General features: G+C 35.7%; 1 protein-coding gene across 4 annotated transcripts in view; it reads left to right on the forward strand.

Annotated features, from left to right (window-relative positions):
• The window catches only part of LOC141455902 (uncharacterized), a 461,930-nt gene that overhangs the window by 31,908 nt on the left and 409,222 nt on the right, over nt 1-20,800 (forward strand). The window contains exon 2 of one of the 4 annotated variants that reach the window (XM_074131388.1): nt 14,836-14,885. The exons of the other annotated variants lie outside the window; for them this stretch is intronic. Coding sequence (XP_073987489.1) covers nt 14,881-14,885 — 5 coding nt within the window. The 5' untranslated portion in view covers nt 14,836-14,880. The remainder of the gene's footprint in view (nt 1-14,835; nt 14,886-20,800) is intronic. 4 annotated transcript variants of the gene reach the window in all.

The raw sequence follows: 20,800 nt of genomic DNA on the forward strand, positions 1-20,800 counted from the left end.
GTTTCTGCAATCACCTCCTCGTTTGAATAAAATCTTTTTCCCGCCAGCCATCTCTTCATATTGGGGAAGAAATAGTAGTCCGAGGGAGCCAAGTCTGGAGAATAGGGGGGATGTGAAACGAGTTGGAACCCTATTTCCATTAATTTTGCGACCACAACTGCTGAGGTGTGAGCTGGTGCGTTGTCGTGATGGAAAAGGACTTTTTTGTGGGCCAATCGTGGGCGTTTTTCTTGCAGCTCGGTTTTCAAACGGTCCAATAACGATGAATAATATGCACCTGTAATAGTTTTACCCTTTTCCAGATAGTCGATGAGGATTATTCCTTGCGAATCCCAAAAGACAGTCGCCATAATCTTTCCGGCCGAAGGAACGGTCTTCGCCTTTTTTGGCGCAGATTCCCCCTTGGTAACCCATTGTTTAGATTGTTCTTTGGTCTCAGGAGTGTAGTGATGTATCCATGTTTCATCCACAGTGACGAAACGACGCTTAAAGTCCTGCGGATTCTTCTGGAACAGCTGCAAACCGTCCTTGCAACACTTCACACGATTTCGTTTTTGGTCAAGCGTGAGCAATCGCGACACCCATCTTGCGGATAGCTTTGTCATGGTCCAAATGTTGATGCAAAATATTATGTACCCGTTCATTCGAGATGCCCACAGCACTAGCAATCTCACGCACCTTCACTCTTCTGTCATCCATCACCATATCATGGATTTTATCAATGATTTCTGGAGTAGTAACCTCAACAGGGCGTCCAGAACGTTCAGCGTCACTTTTTGCCCATATGGCCACTCCGAAAATTTTGAAACCACTTATAAACTGTTCTAATCGAAGGTGCAGAGTCACCCATAATGTTTATCAAGCTTCTCTTTAGTCACCTGAGGCGTTTTGCCTTTCATAAAGTAGTGTTTAATGAACACACGAAATTCTTTTTCGTCCATTTTTTGAAAATCACTCGACTTCCTCGATTCAAACGAATGCCAAACACAAAGAAATAGACCGATCTGGCTGAAACTTGGTGTGTGTTCTTCCAAGAGATGCTACTAACTAAACATAACCTCGATACGCGCCAGTAGTGCTATCTCTACTGACTTTGCACGGACTTTTCAAACGACCCTCGTATAGTTAAAAGAAAGTCGTTGGGAGCTATTTAAAATAAATACATAAATAACAGATCTGTTTTTTTGAATAAAGTTGATACATTCACTGTATTATATTAAATAATATTGATCGATTACTTATTTATCGATTTTATCGAAGGTCCCTCCATGAAAACATAATCGAAATATGCAATTTGAAGTATATGCTCGACAGAGAAACAAACTGCCCCTCCAAAAAAATAAATTAATAAAATGCATTACTTCCTGTTTTGAGAATTAAAGAGAAAATTAATAAATAAATGCATCATTTATCTTTCCGGTTAAATAAAAATTACATTGAATAAAGAATTATATGCAATTGAAATTAAACTCATTGAAGCATATTCTTTATTAATTTGTGGTTAATTATATAAAGAACCCAAATGAAATTTGCCAATTAAAATGAGTAGAAAAAACAAAAATTAAAGTTGAGATTGATTTTGAATAGGAAATCACATTTTCCTCTTTTTAGCTTATTAACTGTTATATTGTTTATAAAACTAATTATAAAACCTAAACCAGTTTAGTAAACCTGTTGATTAAATAAACCTTTTTTTTTTTTTTTTTTGTAATGTCCAGTTTTAGTGTGTGTGTGTGATTCCAGGCGTTTTTATTGGCTCTTTTATCCCACATGCACCGTGTCTACCTTTAAAATACCATACACAATCCATCTATGTATATATATATATATACCATTCATTAGTGTGATTGAATTATTGTAGAATGGGGCGGAAATACATCCCACTTTGGTTTTATTTTATGGTGATTGAAAAAAATGATGCATTTATTTGGTTTTTAATGATATAATTAGGCTTTTTCTTTTTTCCAATTATATCGAGTTAGATCGATAATTTCAGTTCATTCAAATATTTTTATTATTATTTTTTTGTAACTTTGATTTCATCCGCGGTAGCTCATGTTTATTGTATTCCAGACCAGTTTCGGGCTTTTATCCATCATTAGAGGTAGATTAATAGACTACACTTATACTAAACTGAATAAATATTTATTTAAATAAATATATACATAAAATAAATAATGAAGTATAATGTTCAATACATTTTAAACTTCATAACAAATTAGGAACGGGAAAGGTTAAGATGAGCAGGATAGGAATGCAGGGGAAAAAAGGAGAGGAAAAACCTGCAGCTACTTATCCTAAACTAACCTAACCTTCACTAACTAACCTAACCTAACCTAACCTAACCTCATCTCACCTAACCTAACCAAACCTAACCTAACCTCAACTAACCTAATCTAACCTCAACTAACCTAACCTAACCAAACCTAACCTGACCTATCCCAACCTTACCTAACTTAACCCAACCTAACCTAAGCTGAAGTCGAAACCTCTGATATTCCAACAACATTCTAAATAAAAAGCGATAATTGTAGAAAATTCAAATTCATTATTTTGTTGATAAATTATTTGACTTCCGCTCTTGAATATAACTGCAAGTTTTTGGTACTTTTAACAAAAAGAAAGAACAGGATACTTTGAAATTTTTCACTAAAAGTGCCATTTCAATATATATATATATATAACAAAAACTTACAGTTTAAAATGTTAAGTATAAGGGTTGATTAAACGCCAAAAGGTACACAAATCAGCAAGTACCCAACATTTCATTAATACTTCATTGATATTATTTAAATAATTTTACTGCATTAATTTTCATTAATATTTTTTAGAATTTATTAGATGTCACAGACCCTTATGCTGGCCATTTTCGTCTACAAAATATATGTTCAAGTAGCACTGTAGATTGACTGTAATATCTAGTTATTTATAATAATCAAACTGTTAATTACAGGTTAAAAAGAAAAACGTTATAAAAAATTAAAAATAACTGTGTGTTATTTGTGCTCACGAATATTTCGTTAAGAAGAATTCAAGGCAGTAGCCGACTCTAACTTTGTATTTTTCTACTTTAACATGCATGTACATATATAAGTGATTTATCATAATTATAAGAAAAAAATATTATAAATGAAGTGGCCAGCATAAGGGTCTGTGACATCTAATAAATTCTAAAAAATATTAATGAATATTAATGCAGTAAAATTACGTAAATTTTAATGAATTAATGAAGTTGGGTACTTGCTGATTTGTGTACCTTTTGGCGTTTAATCAACCCTTGTACTTAACATTTTAAACTGTTAGTTTTTGTTAAGGAGATTTTTGTACCTTTTGGATAGATTTTCCTTTTTGTCTATTTTACAAAGTTACGTATCTGCTTTACAGATTTTTTTTAAATTTGGAATAAGCAATTCTATCATTATAACCTGATAAGGTGTTAAGTCGGAACCGTAACTACCTACCACTGGAGAGATCTTTTTAAAGAATGATTATAGTTGCGGTTCCCCAAACCATGCTCAATAACAATTTTTTTTGAAAATGGGTTTTGAATAACATAGGAAGGAATTTGTACGTAAATAGCAAAATTAAACTGCGTTTTCAGTCCTTCCTTTTAAGAGAAGTAAGAAAAATAAACTGCGATTGCAGTACTTCTAGGCAAAGAGGCAAAGATTTTTTTATCGAACGACAATTCATTGATTTAAATGGGTTCACTCATTGATAATTTAAACGATTGCAGTATTTCCTCTTAGTAGGTGCAAGAGCTTGATGGCACTTCACAGCCAAGTAGAGGAGCTTTAACAACTTATTCGAGCTGAATTTTATCAAAATGGACTAAGCGTTATAGAAATATTGGTAATAATAGTTTTAGAAAGGGCCTTACTTGGGTGGGGCAAACTCCCCTCCTTATGAGGCACAGCGTTCAGACGTTTAAAGTGCAAATCTGTACAAAATTTCGATTCGAAGGACACTTCATTCATGACAATCGGTTCTCGTGTCGATAATTTGAAACGATTGCTATACTTTCCCTTAACAAGTGCACGAATATGTCCCACTCTCCCCCTCGTCGACTGGATCGATGGTCAAGAGGGGATGAGTGGGATATATACTCCAATATACCTGGGCTCCACCCTACCTTGCTCAGCAAGGTGCAGTATGTGGAAGCCCGAAGGTGACGCGTGCCGACCCAGCTCGAGTGGATAAAAGATGAGAGAAGATTAAAATGATTAGGGGCGCTAATGACCTCAGCAGTCGATGCGCCAAAAAAAAAAAAAAAAAAAAAAAAAAAAAAAACAAGTGTAAGAGCTGATCGCCGCTTTAATGTTACGTAGGGGAGCCCTAACCCTATCATGCTACCAAATTTTTTCAAAATCGGGCCAAGATTTACAGAGTAATTAGTAATAATAATTTTGGAGGGGGCCTTACATACAGGGGGCTAACTCCTCTCCTATTCGATGTACAGCGTCGAGACCCCCAAAAGGCACATCTACATAAAATTCCAAATCGAATGACACCTCATTCATGAAAATCGGTTCGCCCGTTTAGGCGCTACGTTGTTTACAAAAAAGGTAACAACAACAAGAACAAGAACATTTTTTGAAAAAGCCGTTTTTGCTCATTTTCGGCAACTTTTTTCTCGAAACCTATAAGATCTGGGTTGTTGCAAAAAAATTAGAGTTATAAAGGAGGATTTGCCCTTTATTTTAAAGAAAATTTGGGAATTTTATCTTTTATAGAAAAAGAGAAAAAAATTGTCAAAGTTGGGTGTTTTTCAACGTTACGCTTTTTCGTGCAGTTTTTGATCATCAACCCTTATACAACTGTCCTACCGGACAGTTTTAATATTTTTTTTGGCTTTATCACGTGCAATGTATTCGTGAAAATAAAATATGTTCCGGAAGTTCCGATGTTTTGGAGGAAACCGGAAGTGCGAAATATTCTTACCTTTTCCTCCCCTCCCCAGTTTTTAAGTGGACTTGGGGTCGCTTTGACATCAAGAAAAATCTCAATATGTGTAACCTTTTTATTACCTCTGATATTTCTTTGCGGCCTGGAGAATCACTAAATAAATTATTTATAGTCGTATGCAAATTTTACAATGATGTATACAGTTGATGAATAGTGGAGATTAATATTGTGAGACCTGACTTGTTTTGCAGTCATAAACTTGACTTTAAAAAACAAAATGGAAAAGTAGATAGATTGAAGATTGTCTATTTATGTTTTAAAAGTTTACTGGACATTGTTAATGAAGTCCAAGCAGGGAATTGGAGGTAATGGGTGGAGTTTAACATGCTGAAAACGGAGAGAGACAGAGAGTAGTTTAATTGACTGGAACTTCAAGTTTGATGAGGTCGAGTGGAGGTTTTTGTGTGGACAACGCAAAGGGGAGTTATGTGGAAGAAGAGTAAATTACAAGAGTAGACTAGAGATTAGGGATTCAGGAGTAAAATCCATAGTTTATATTTTGCAGTCTTCTTTGGATAAATTGGCAATTGCCTGTTGGGGGATTCAAGGAGCACTGCTGTGTAATTCCTGGAGTCTGAGTGTTGGATAGAGAAGGTGATGGTGGAAGAATCGAAATATAAATAAGAAAAGAAGAACAAAAATCAAAATGGTTGGGGGGGCCGGTTGAAGTAAGCTCAGGGGAAAGGGAGGGGCGGTGGCGAGGGAGAAAGAACAAATTTAAAAGCACATTATCCCGGGTTTTATAGCTTTCTAGAAATGCTGTAGCCTATTTCTCTGTGGGACAAGGAGCGATCCTGTTTTATGAGCGCCGCACCGGACTCACACCCCGAACCTTGATGGAGCATCTTATCTGTGAATAAATCACTACAAATATGAACGGGGCCTTGCTCCCTTCCTGCTATATAGCTATATCAATCATTCCCACTCCAATATTCTCCCTGGAGTTCTAACTCTAGCTCTCCCTTCCCTCGGCTCTGTCTCTTTCACTCAACTCCTCTTGCATTCTTTAGACCTATCCAATATCAACTTTACCCTCTAATACTGTACTGTCGAATATCATGCCGTATAACACGAATTTTATTAAAGTTGCCCTCGTCTCAGATTGATTTGGCCCACGGTCATAGCTTACACACACTGTTATCCCTCGGCTAAGAGTAGAACATTTTTCCTCCTACTGATTTGACAAATAGTCTTTTTACCCTAGGTTGGCTAACCTGTATTACTTTTTTTTCGGAAAATGGGCCTTTCCTTCCTTTTAAATAAGCATCAAATTATTAAACCTAATAATAAAATATAAACTTCAAAACTTGCTGGACCAAATGGTTCAAAACATCGTGAGAAGAATCAATCACTTGACTTTACTTTACGTACTACCATTCTCCAGATTGTCTTAAAAGAAGTTGTCCTGAAGAAATATAATTTAAATAATAGTTTTTGGTCTACCAACAGCTTTAGAGCTTTGAAACCATAAGCTTATTAAATAGATTAGTAAACTGAATATAACAATAATAAGAGTAGAGTAAAAAGGAGGCTTTTGGCTCAGTAAAGATGGCGGACTAGGATGAAGTAGGGGTGGCGGGTGCAGTTTATTCCTGCTCTATCCATCTCTCCACACTCTTAAGGTGCATCTTTCTCTTCTCTCCACACTCTTAAGGTGCATCTTTCTCTTCTCTCCACACTCTTAAGGTGCATCTCAAGGGAATTTACTTCCGGGAAGGGATTAGCTCAGCTGTTTAATCTCCAAAAAAACGAACTTCCGGTAGAAGAAATTGATTCCCCCCTTTTTTGCGGGGGTTCAGCCAGTAATTTCTTTTCTACATTTTATTGGAGGTAGTGTTGTTCAGTTGAGGTCCCCGAGCTGAAGGCTCAACCGTGTCAAGCTTCGACTCGAGCCTTTACAGCTTGAGCCTTCAAAGCTCGAGCCTTATAGCCGTGAAGCTCAAGTTGGAGGCTCACAAACCTGGAGTTTGAAGGCTCTCACAAAGTGCAAGCCTTTTTAAATTCTTAAGGAATGACGAGTAATCAATGAGCAACGAACATTTTAGAAATTATTGTATTCATTTATACAAAACTATGTTGAAAAATTCATTAACTACTGCTAATGAATTTTAAGAAATGAATTTATTAATTAGTACAAAATACTTCATATAAAAAACAAAGCTCCAGTCTTTTGAGCCGATCCTTGGAGGCTCAACGAGCTCTCTGTGAGGCTTCAGCTCGAACTCTGACTCGAGCCACCCGCTGAACCCTGAGAGCTTGAGCGCTCAAGGCTCGAACCTTATAGCCTTATAGCTCAGCTCTTGAACAACACTAATTGGAGGAGGGCGCTAACAAAACCAGATGAATTCTTTCCAATACGGGTCCAAATATTGCTGTAAGCTTGGATTTTGCGTCAGCATTTAACATATTACTCTTCACTTTCACAAGAGAAATACGCCCACTTTATTGTTCAGTTCGATCTTTCTTTTTAGCGTTAAAAAAAGGACAGAACTGACAAATGGACTCCTCTTAAACTTTCACCAACTTCTGAATGAATAACCGTTGACCATGAACTGTCCAGTCTGAAGAAGATTATGTCCAGTTTCATGGTCTAGTTTATCCCTTTTTATAACGAAACTACTTCAAACAAAAGCTATATAAAGAAAACTACCAACGTTTCCAGATTTTCCGTGTAAAATTCGCTTTCCATTTCTACTTCTTCAAGTTCTTGTTGTGGGTCTTACCTGTACAGGTTAGGGGAACAGAAGAACGCCACCTATTTGCAAAAAAAGGGGAACAACTTTAACCATATTACTATGAACTGCTCATAGTATATCTCATCCCGTTTAAAACCATTGTACAACTTCCTGGGTGGCCCATTTCTGGTTTGAAGATAGAGTCTATCGAGATGCTGTAGGCTTTGGTTGAATTCATTAGAAACTGCTAGCATATTGCTCAAATTCCAACTTTTTACTGGCCGCCAGCGCTGTCAATTAACATCGCATTTACTCGTACGTTTACGGAATTGAGCTTGTCCATACATATGTTTGCACATTCATGTTACTTATACCAATACAAATACTGTTGTAACAGTTAAAATACGCAAGAAAAGAAAAAATGATAGAAACAAGGTTTAATTGAAAACTTTTTGGTTCTCTAGAGGTTTCGAAACTAAGTTTATGATGAACATAGATCAAAAAAAGTATATGTACACCTAAGATTTCATGTATATGAATTATTTCCTTCACTTTCTCACTCACTCACCCCAGATTGAAATAATAACGTAACATATGTGAGTCTGTATGTCTATATACGTACATAATATTACAACGCTTGACGAGAAAATGTTAATATTAAATAGGGCGGATATAGAGTGGGTTTGGGGAGCGCCTCATTCTTGTTGCTTTTTCCGGATGTAATACTGTCCGCATTTCTTACAAATCGTTTTTATTAGCCTCTAAGAAATTTTAATATTATTAAAATTATGAAAGCTTTATGTATTATTTATTATTTAATACCCATTATTAATTTTTTGCTCGTTTAATAAAATTTATTCATTTATTAGAATTTTGTAACAGATATTAAATTTACAAAAAAATTTAATAACGTTCCCGCGTTGTTATACATTTTTTAACGGTATTTTATAAAATTATGAAACAATTTAAAATTCTAAATCTCCAATTTAGTGAGGAATTAATTATGGATTTGGCCAAACATTAAGAAGTTTTGTAAGAATTAAAGATGTGATTTTTTTTTTAGTTAAGAATTTTACGAGAACTCCTCCTAAGGTGAATCTATAGAGCCGTTCTATGACAATAGCAACATATGGAGCTAAGGGATGCTTTGTAGTTTTCTATTGACTAGTAGAGACCCAATAGGTAAAAACCCCCTCCCATTAATAATAACAACTACCTTATGTTATACCTGCTGTATATAACATTTCAGATAGCAGTCTAGGGAAACATATTTTAGTTAGAAAAAAAAATTAAAACTTGTACTAAATATATCGTAAATTTATGATTTTCACGTGAATCATTTAACTTCCTCTTACTTTTCTTAGTAGTAGTAGTGTGATTATTCTAAAATTGTCTTTGTAGTGTGTTTTCACTGGAGAAATACTTTGGAGGTCCTTAAGCAAGTGTTTCATGGAAAAAAATTATGTTTTTGTGTGCGAACAAAAACGAATAAATAGCAAAAAACTATGTAACTTTGGGCACCAATGAGGGTATCTCACTAAAAAGTAAAGTAATCGCCTATTTTTCCAGGCGGGGCTTAACGTCCAACTACCAATTAGGTGTCGTGGACGGAGGTGACTAGCAAACATACTTTACTGTAAATTTCTTTTATTAACCACATAAAATAAAATCCAAGGCTCAGACCAGGGAATCGAACCCACTAAACCAACAATACATCTTAGCATTGCGGGTCTAGCCTATTTTCGTCTAACATACTTTACTACAAATTTCTCATATTAACCATTAAATAAAATCTGAAGCCTAGACCTGGGGAATCCAACCCACTAAACCAACAATACATCATAGCATTGCGGGTCTAGCCTATAACCGCCTAATATACTTTACTACAAATTTTTCATATTAACCATTAAATAAAATCCAAGGCTTAGACCAGGGAATCGAACCCACTAAAACAACAATACATCTTAGCATTGCGGGTCTAGCCTCTTAACCGCTCGACTACCGTGGCGCCCAGGTGCCTCACTATATTCGTACAATGGAACGAAACAATAACCTCCGATATGCTCTCAATATAAAAATTTTTTACACGATCGTTGTACTTTGATCACTCCTTTAAACAAGAAGTAAAAATACCTTTTTTGGGGAGGGGGGTTTATTGTCCAGCTATAACTTCCGGTACCATTTTTAAGTTACGTATTCTCTCGGTTTGTGAAGTTCTTGTAAAGCGCAAAATTTTAGAGTTTTTTTTACCATTTGAAAAGTTTTTATTATCCATGTTAAGCCTTGGATTACAGGGTGTGGGGAATAGAAGAGAGATAAACTTGTTAGGAAGATGAGATAGGTGAGCTTGTATAAGCAAGAAGGCACACAAATAGTGGTAAGAAGGAATAAACATGATGCACAAAAAACACAGTGATGGGTACTTTGTAAGTCCTCCTGGTCTCATTTAAAAGCCTCAAATAAAATGAAACCTGCACTTTATTATTATGCAGTTTTGCATATTTCTCTCCGAAGTTTTCTTCTTCTTCTTCTTCTTCTTCTTCTTCTTCATGTGCTTGGCTGTTTTATGATGATTATTATTTTGTTGTTTAATTCAAGGTGTGTGAATATCTGTGAGCCCATTGGCGCACTGAGCTTTTTCCTCAGTGCACTGTCGATCTATGGACAGTGTTCTCTCGGTTCTTTCTTCTGCTATTTAAGAAGCTCGTAGGGCCAGCAGCTAGATTCAAATCGGGAATCTCTGCTCAAGAAACCACCGGTTATTATCTCCTATTATCCAGAGGGTACCTAGTCTAGCGTTCTTGACAATTCCTTGGATTAAACCATGAGTAGCATGAGTTTTTTCCCAGTGCACTGTCGATCTATGGACAGTGTTCTCTCGGTTCCTTCTTCTGCTATTTAAGAAGAAGCTCGTAGGGCCAGCAGCTAGATTCAAATCGGGAATCTTTGCTCAAGGAACCACCCCTTATTATCTGTTATTATCCAGGGAGTACCTAGTCTAGCGTTCTTGACAATTCCTTGGATTCAGCATGAGTAGCATGAGCTTTTTCCTAGTGCACTTTCGATCATCGGACAGTGTTCTCTTGGTTCCTTCTTCTGCTATTTAAGAAGAAGCTCGTAGGGCCAGCAGCTAGATTCAAATCGGGAATCTCTGCTCAAGGAACCACCCCTTACTATCTCTTATTATGCAGAGGGTACCTAGTCTAGCGTTCTTGACTATTCCTTGGATTCAGCATGAGTAGCATGAGCTTTTTCCTAGTGCACTTTCGATCTTCGGACAGTGTTCTCTTGGTTCCTTCTTCTGCTATGTAAGAAGAAGCTCGTAGGGCCAGCAGCTAGTTTCAAATCAGAAATCTCTGCTCAAGGAAGCACCCTTTATTATCTCGTATTATCCAAGAGAGTACCTAGTCTAGCGTTCTTGGATTAAGCACGGGATAGCAAAGTCTTGTCTATCCGAAAAGAGCTTTAACAGATCTTTGCAAGTACAACTTGGATTTAGCTTTAAAGCTACTTCTTCTTCTTCTTCTTTCTAAACACATCTAAATTCTGTTTTACCATTATTAGAAGAATGAGTTCACTTTTGTTCTAACAATAATTATACTGTAAAATTATTGTTCTGTGCTTTTAATGTTAATCATTTACTTGTAAGATTATAATTAAATGTGTAAGGCGTCAGTAGGAGTTTGCTTTCAGCGTTTGGTTCTCGTAAATAAATTAAGTGAAAAGCTTTAATTTGAAATTTTCTTAGTTTTTGCAATCACCTAATGGTTTTTCCACACATAATTAGCCTATTTTGGTTTTTTGTGTTTGTGTATGTGAGTAGGTTATAGTTATTCAGGTTATTTTGCTGTTACTTTAGCCATATTTATATTTTAGACGTAGTATGCTACTGTTAAGGTAATAGAATATCCACTCGTTAGACGAACAATTTTATTTGCTTTCAAATTTATTATTTGAACAAGAGAGAGTATTGTTCAAAAGTGTAATTAAATTAATTCAAGGGCTTTTCCGCCCACCCCCCTCTTCTATATTATTTTCCTGGAAAATTTAATTTACCTAAAATGATTTTCTCTCTTTTCTCTTCTCTTTCTCACGTTTTGTACGGTCACTCTCTACAGATTTACTTTTTCAATTAAATTTTTTCTTTTTGTGTTTTCTTCTTAGTTAGTTTGGTTTATCCGGTCGTGTGTGTGTGGAAGTATTGCCGTCGTGTTTGTATGTCTGTCACGAATCAGCATAATTTAACTCAAGGAGTCCTTCTTTAGGCCAAATTTAGGGTAAGGGAAGTCCTACTTTTAAAGGAAGAACAGTCCCTGCTACCTTCATATTCACAGAAATGGTGGAACATTAGATTTAGCTTGGAGAAGATAGTTGTCTAGTTCGCATTTTTTCGTTGTTATTCTATTATTGACCAGTTTCGGATTTTCATCCATTATCAGAGGTTTGGTGTACTGATTTCCGCTTTACTTAAATTTCCTTCTCGCAGTACTCTTACTGACGATATTAACCGGGTTAAGGTTTGTTTATATAAATACAATTTGCATTAAATATTTGAATTAAAATTGTGAAAAAAAAACTTTACCAAATAAAGCGTTAAAAACTTAATAAATGTTTACAAGATATTGAGATTATAATCTGGTTAAACATGGTGGCTATGTTTATGTAGGTGTTTCTTAGCGATAAGATAGTTTGAGTATGTTATATATATATATATATATATATATATGTATACGAGTATATATATAATGGCAATATGTGTTAGTGGAAGCTGTTACTGTATAGAATCATCTATGGTTGCCTCTGTGTACGTATGTGTTCGAGAACATTTCCTAAAGCTTACTAAAGCGCCGACACCCCTAACAGCCGAACCCAATTCTCCACACCCATCACACCCCAGCCAATAAGAAGAGTGCAATCTCATTTCCACTAAACTCTCCAACTTTATTCAATATGAACAATCCAGCTGATGCGCGTACATTCAAATATTCATATTTCTAAATATTTTATCAGCTTTTTCAATTGTTAAAATAAATTTCTGTTGAGGCGCCCCCCCCCATTCACTCTGATGAATAAATAAAATTTATTATTAATTATTTATTTTTTAATGCCAAAGAAGGGTGCGCATTACGTTAGGGGAGTTTATTGGTTTAGTTAGAAGTCACTGGATATGGCTGGTTCAAATTGAACACTACATACAGCGGCTGTAGTCCATCCCTAAAATAGTGGTTTCCCACTTTTAGCTAGCTCAGTGCCCGTAAAGTAGATCCTAATCTACGTAGATCTCTGAGTGAAGATAACAAATTCCAGGATAGTTCAAATTGTGCGGCGAGTGCATACTGCTTTTATTATATTTACTCGTGATTGGGGTTCCTGTAATGGAAGTATACTCACTTTTTGGTGTTCCGCGCTAGGAATTGGCTCTAATCCGGGTAACTATCCAGTTTCTTTAGTTGAATTCCAGGAATCCTTGGATTGGTAGATTGGTATAGGCACTTCTTTCTCGATATCAGTCATTTTCTAATGATACCCAGTGAAGATGTATTCCGCCCTAACACTACCCGGGCTTTAAGCACCGTAATAAAGAGAACTTGGATAAAATCCTCTATTAAGCTTGAACATCTCTCCTCCAAAATGAGAGTACATCCTTTCTTTAAATGCCCGGTTGTTACACCTATTTTCTGGAGAGGTCAGAAGCTAGGGAAGTTCTTTCCAATCCGAGTTTACTATGATAGTTAACTCGTAGAAGTTTAGCTTTAGCTCGGAGTATGATATAGTTATACATCACGGATCGCATGATCCCTTAGATTGAAATAAGGGGAGCAGTGTTCAAGAGACATCCTCCATCCACTCCATCTAAACATGTTTCCCAGGTGTTCTGAGGATAATTCCCGTTTTCTACTTTGTAGCAAGATTAGGTTGACGATTAAGAACGTTCTCATCGTCGCTCCTTGCAACAGTTGTCCTTTAGGCACCACATAAAGTTTTGACACCTTTCCTTAGATTCACAATGCTAGGACAAATACCATACTTTTTCACCAACTAGTTTGGCTTTTTAATCAGTTTCTGCGGCGCCACGATAGCCGAGCGGTTAAGAGACTAGACCCGCAATGATAATGTGTATTGTTGGTTAGTGGATTCGATTACTGGTGTCTAGGTTTTGGATTTTATTTAATGGTTAATATGAGAAATTTACAGTAAAGTATGTTTGCTAGTCGCCTCCCTTCACGACACCTAATTTGGTAGTTGGACGTAAAGTCCGCCTGAAAAAATAGGCAATTACTTTACTTTAATCAGTTTCTGAAGTACTGAATATACAACTTCCAACACTGATAAGAACGGTGCATAATTATATTTTTTGGCGGGAGATCATTTTGTTTTTGTCTTGATCTTAAAGAGGATTAATTTATGAATTATGGAAGATTTAGAATTCAGGTATTTGGCCCCCCCCCCTGTAGTCGATCATCTTCTTAGAAATATTAGTAATGAATTTGACATTTTTTTCCCTTGTTTTGGCCTCTTGAGCTTAGAAAATCAGCCATTTAAATTTCTTCTTTCGAAGCTTCTTCTTTAGTATTTTGAATATTTACAGAGTTATCCTGTTGTTTTTTTATGAACTCAAAGAGTCCTGTGTAAATGCTGTCATCATTAGATGCAAGAATAGTGCTTAGATTGGCAGTGAAAGGACATCCAGTCGCTAGAACAGCCCTCCAAAATAGTTCTTTTCCTTTAGAGTAATTAGCACATTCCAGGATCAGATGGTTGGTGTCTGCTAATATTCCAGAAATACTCGGAACACTGGTGCGTTGTTTCCACACCATTCCTGGCTAGATGGTCCCATGGCCTTTTGGGGGACACTAGATTTGTATGGCTGTGTAAAATTGGGCCTTTTCTCGTCTTTGACAATTTGTATATCCGCTGCCATTCCGGTATAGCACTCTGCTTTGCATAATTTTTAATAGCGGAGACCAAAATTGAGTATGGAGATGTATGTTGTAGAATTTGACATTTAAAAAGAAAAACATTTTATAAACATAGCCACCATGTTTAACCAGATTATAATCAAAATGATCGAACAATCGATTTATCCATTATCTTAATGAGCAAATTGAATTTATTAATGAACTTCACTAATTATATATTTATATAATTATGTCTTTATGTCATTTACTAACATATGATTTTTATTTTGTTTCAGGTATGTTATTGGATAAAGTTTTACATAACTTCATAGAACTGGATTATGCAGTAAGATTTGCTTGCTTTTATTTATAATATAGCATTGCTTAATATTGATTTAACCGTTACAAGATTTTTATATAAGGTTCCTCTTTTACTTTCTCTGATTCTATGAAATGAGCCTGTTAAATGATCTCCTATGTTATCCTGAAACTGTAAAATTAGATTTATTATTGTTAGAAGCGCTTTTTTAGTATGCCTTCTTTAAGATGTTTTTTTTTTATTTTCTTGCATTTTAACCAGTAAGAGATGATATTTGAATCGTGTTTTTGGGGACTATAATAGTCCTGTACAGGAGAGCCGAGTCCTTACAATCAATCCCAAGGACTTTTCCGCATTCATAGTAAGGTGTAGCCTTCCTCGGCATCATTAAGTTTCAAGGAAACCTTCTTCAAGTCCGCTTCTCCTTAGGATTCTTTTTATTGATGTCCACTTTTCATTTCTAGTAAAAATTCAAAGTTTTAACGAAAAATCTTGCGAGTTGCACTAAGAGAAAGTTGAGGGCATGTTTTTCCAGTTTCTCAGCAGTTGTACGTTCATAATAATCATCTTTTTCCTTCCTTTTCTTTTCTTGTTCTTTAAACATGATAGCATTTTGTTAACATATGTCACCTTTAAAGAAGTAGAAGACTTATAAAATTAATCTTGATAGAAATGCTTTTAAAAGTCACTTAAGATAAATGAGAATACCACTTTTACTGTTTAAAGATTTTTTTCCCCATTGTTGTTTACCGCCCTCTTCTGGGCATGAGAGGAAGAGGAGAAGGAGAAATAAAATAAGTGGGTGTAAGAAAGACAGCAGCTTTCAAAAGCGACAGATATTATGTTGTTTTGTCGCAAAGCTATATATCCAATTACCATTTTAGCCTGCTGTACCCTCCTGGCCAAATGATTGGATAGTTCTCTTGAAACAGGTAGAGAGGTTTTTTTTTGGGGGGGGGGCGGGTTCGTAGGTATGGGTTGTGTGTTTGTGTGAGTATGGGTAAAAGGTATGGGTATAGTTTAAGGTAGACCGCAAAAGTGGTGCATGTTTTGTCTTGTCAACTTACATTAGTGTTCCAAAGTTATAGATGATGAGCGGTGTACAAGTGTAGGTAGGATTCTCTCTCGCTCTCTGTATCTTCTCTTCTCTGAGCTCCCTCTCTCTTCACTGAGCGATACTGTCGAAAAAGAGATCAGCATCAAGAGAAAAGCTCTCTCTTTACCACAGGTTAAACACCAGGTAAACAGTTGGGACACAGCCGGCTCAATTCATTCCACAATAATAACCTGCCAATTTATAATTTCTACCTGCGTTCACTCTCCTTTCTCAAGCTTTATTTTGTTCTCTTTCAGCCTTCTTTATTCTTTTTTTTTGTTCCGTTGTAAGATTTGTTTGTAAAATTGTATTAGCCACGTTGTTATTGGCCGCTTTCTATTTATTTATTATATTTCTTGTTGAACATTCTACTTTAATACTTCTTTATTATCTCCTTTTGATTGCTAAAAAATGTGTTTATTGAGAGGTCCTGATTTAAAGGTTAATACTCCATGGCTAAGGAATTTTCGTAGACAGTTAACACCTGGTGTAAACAATTAAGTAAAGTAATTGCCTTTTTTCAGGCGGGCTTTACGTCCAACTACCAAATTAGGTGTCGTGGATGGAGCCGACTAACAAACATACTTCACTACAAAGTTCTCATATTAACCATTAAATAAAATCCAAGGCCAACACCAAAGGGAATCGAAACCACTAAACCAACAATACATCTTAGCATTGCGGGTCTAGCCTATAACCGCTCCGCTATCGTGGCGTCTAAGATGTAAACAATTGATTCAAAAAAAGGAAAAAAAAATACTATTTTTTTTTTATACAAAAATCATACATTATTCTTTAAAGATATCTTCCAGAACGGAAGTAGTCCATTCACTTAGAGCAAATGATGCTTCCTGCTTCTGGGGTTGTGGAATTTTCCGCGAAATCGACGAAGTACAGTGACACCTTTTTATAATATTGAATGAAGACGTACTGAAATGATTCTTTAAATTTAACAGCTTACACTTTCGATCTAGATACGGCCATTTTTTAATCAGAATTTTGGGAATTGATTTTTCGAAAAATGGGGGGGGGGGAATTGTGTGAAAAAAAAACAAATACAGTGCAGTAACTTCCTGCTCAAGGATTTTGGTTCCAATTCCAAAATATACAAATTTTCTTTTTTCCTTCGTTTTTTGCGTGTTTCAATACATTTTTTCCAAAAAAAACTCATTCACTCACAGTGCGTGTAAGTAAACCAAACAATTTTCTAAGTATCACTTTTTCGAACTCATGGGCCATTTCAATCCAAATATTTCCTTGGTGAACTCGAATTATTTTTCTGCTCTAGATAATGAATTTTCCTAGATTTAGATCTCTATAAAAGACAAGAAAAGTCATTGCCAAATTTCGATAAAATCTCAAAAAGTGAAAGATTCATCCCACTGATGGCTTCCACTTCCGGCTGGAATTTTTTTTTTTTTTGCTTTAAGCGCGAAATTACTGCAAAACATTTTACGTTCCTCAAAATACTATAGGGTTATCCGGAAAATAATGCTGGATTATGGTTTTAAAATAAAAATAAAAAATTAATGATTTATAACTGTTTTTATTGTATAATATATTAATCAAAATAGAGTCTCCATTAGTTTCGAAATCTCTGGAACCACCGTTTGACAGTGCACACTCACTTATATTGTACTGCCTTCGCCCCAGACATCATTTCTGGCCGTTTTGGGCCCCGTTCCGGCCGAGTTTGAACTCGTAAAATAAAAATTATGCGAAAATCACGCTTTGATATCTTAGTAAAGACTGAATTATTTCTAAGTAGCAAAATGTTACAGAGGTATGCGAAAATCACGCTTTGATATCTTAGTAAAGACTGAATTATTTCCAAGTAGCAAAATGTTACAGAGGTATGCGAAAATCACGCTTTGATATCTTAGTAAAGACTGAATTATTTCCAAGTAGCAAAATGTTACAGAGGTATGCGAAAATCACGCTTTGATATCTTAGTAAAGACTGAATTATTTCCAAGTAGCAAAATGTTACAGAGGTATGCGAAAATCACGCTTTGATATCCTAGTAAAGACTGAATTATTTCCAAGTAGCAAAATGTTACAGAGGTATGCGAAAATCACGCTTTGATATCTTAGTAAAGACTGAATTATTTCTAAGTAGCAAAATGTTACAGAGGTATGCGAAAATCACGCTTTGATATCTTAGTAAAGACTGAATTATTTCTAAGTAGCAAAATGTTACAGAGGTATGCGAAAATCACGCTTTGATATCCTAGTAAAGACTGAATTATTTCCAAGTAGCAAAATGTTACAGAGGTATGCGAAAATCACGCTTTGATATCTTAGTAAAGACTGAATTATTTCCAAGTAGCAAAATGTTACAGAGGTAAACATACATTTTGGTTTGAAAGAGGATGAATAAGTGTTTACAATTTATAAAAGTCAACAGTTCAACAAACATAAACAGTTTACTATTTGGAGGGGTATTTTTAAAGAAAACTGAAAATCCTGCATTATTTTCTGGACAACCTTTAATGGTAAAATGGCACTTTGTAGGGTCTCCTCTCCCTCTCTCTTCCCCAAAAATGACAAAAATTTAGGGATATCCCTGTCCCAGTAATTAGAATTGGAAATTCCACTATAGCCAATCCAGTTTCATATTTGTTAATTATAATGTTTTGAATTTAATCAAATTCTGAGCATATATGTTATCATATTGCTAAGGTTTGATATTGTGCTTCTGTCGATGTTCTAATTATACTTACACTGTCCAATATAACAGCTGTACCATGTCATTAAGTATCAGCTGACAGGTGTCCTTTGTAATGATAAACAATTTACTTGACCTAGCTAATAATTAGCAATGGAGTGACTATTTTGACTACTCTCTCATCTTGTAAAAAGATGTATTAGAATCGTACAGATTTTTTTGTTTTGTTTTCTTTTTATCCTTTACCGGAAATTACGTCACCTAAGGTCGAAAAAGTAGTTTTTACCAGTTATCCTGTTTCTTGGTTTCTTATTCACAACTTTAGAGCGTACAATGAGTGAAAGAAATCGCAAAGATGAAACTAACAAACTTGACGAAGCCCACCTCCTTTTTAGTCCCTTCCAAGCTAAGATCTTTTCATTATTGGCTCTCTTGGCCGCTTGCGCTTCAAAAGAAGGGTTTTCAGGAAGTGTGGTAGGTGGAAATTAGAAGGAGAAGGTTGTATTTAAATGTAACCAGATCAGAAAGGTTGGCTCTACGTCCAACTATCTAATTAGGAATCGTGGGCGGAGGCGTCTAACAAACATAATTTACTGTAAATTTTCTAATATTAACCATTAAATAAAATCCAAGGCTTAGACCAGGGGAATCAAATCCACTAAACCAAAAATACATCTTAGCATTGCGGGTCTAGCCTATCACCGCCTAACCTACTTTACTACAAAGTTCTCATATTGAACATTAAATAAAATCCAAGGCCTAGACCCCGGGGAATCGAACCCACTAAACCAACAATACATCTTAGCATTGCGGGTCTAGCCTATAACCGCTCGTCTACCGTGGCGCCTATCCGAAAGGGTATTAAGGTATAAAGGGTAAGATTGTAGGCATAAAAGGGAGCGTCTTTGATACAGCGCAGGGTTTCGGATAGGGCTGACTGAATGTTACGGAAACAGGAAAGCTCCATAGTTCAGCTTCGTAAGATGAACAATCAGGGCACTTACTGGAATCAGGTGTAACAACTCTCAGGCTTCACTTCTCCTCCAGGAATACTTCCGCCCAAATTCTAGACTGTAGATCGTGGTTTCCAGGTCCACGGTGATCGTTTTCTGAGATGGTAGGATCCTTTGCCCGCAGTTCACAGTAGTATACTTCCTAATGGTAAATAATGTGCTGTGGAGGGGTGGGGAAAGTTTGGTGCCCTCCTTTCCGGATAACGCTCCTCTAGTTCAAGATGTGTTCTTCCTTATATCTCCGACAAGATGGCAGTTACTAAGTGTGGAAACAAGAAACTTCTTTCTAGCACGAATATTAGCATAATTACCTTGGAAATTTGAAGAAACGGTAACATCCAACGCGTCTTTTTATTACCAAGAATGTACATACTCGTATATACATAAAATGGTGACACTAAATATCATAAAAGTGGTTATATTATTGTTGAAAAGCCAAACCGGAAGGGCCCCCCACTCTTCACCACGGTGTACTTAATATTCATTACATAATTTAATTAATGCAAATATTTGACGCTGTTAATTACATATGAAAATTCAACATGGTGAAGACCAACTCTTCCGCCTCACTTTCTGGATTAATGTGCTCACTTTTCACACGTTTTACAATTTATTAAAATTTATTATTTTATTAATATACGAATAATATTCATGTAATTTAAATAATATTATATAATAATTTATCATTTTTAGTTTCACTTTATTTTTCAATCCATTAATTACTTTTTATTCGTTAGGGGGTCGCGATAGAAAGGGGTATGAAACCGGATGTTAAGGAAAGTAGATGTTTAATTTGATTTCAACTGAGCATGTAATGTTTCTGGGATAAAATGACAACTTCAGAGATACGTTCTTGACGTCATAGTGAAAACTTATGGCTAGAAAAGCTTTCCAGTGAATGGTCCTTTAAAATGGCTGGAATTCCATGATTATTAATTGGGGGGGGATTGTAGGAAGCTGGAAATTGTAAATTTGGATTTGAGCTCAATAGGAGACCCAACGTAATTTGAGGAAATTCCTTCTTTTTTTTAATTCTTAACTATTTACCTTAACAGCTCCTAGGAGCTTCTTACAGTTCCTAGGAGCTTCTTACAGTTCCTAGGAGCTTCTTACTGTTCCTAGGAGCTCCTTACAGTTCCTAGGAGCTTCTTACAGTTCCTAGGAGC

The sequence above is a fragment of the Rhodnius prolixus genome, unplaced genomic scaffold (genome assembly GCF_049639745.1).
Source record: "Rhodnius prolixus isolate KJV_2025 unplaced genomic scaffold, Rpr scaffold_4, whole genome shotgun sequence".
In the NCBI taxonomy this organism is placed as follows: domain Eukaryota; kingdom Metazoa; phylum Arthropoda; class Insecta; order Hemiptera; family Reduviidae; genus Rhodnius; species Rhodnius prolixus.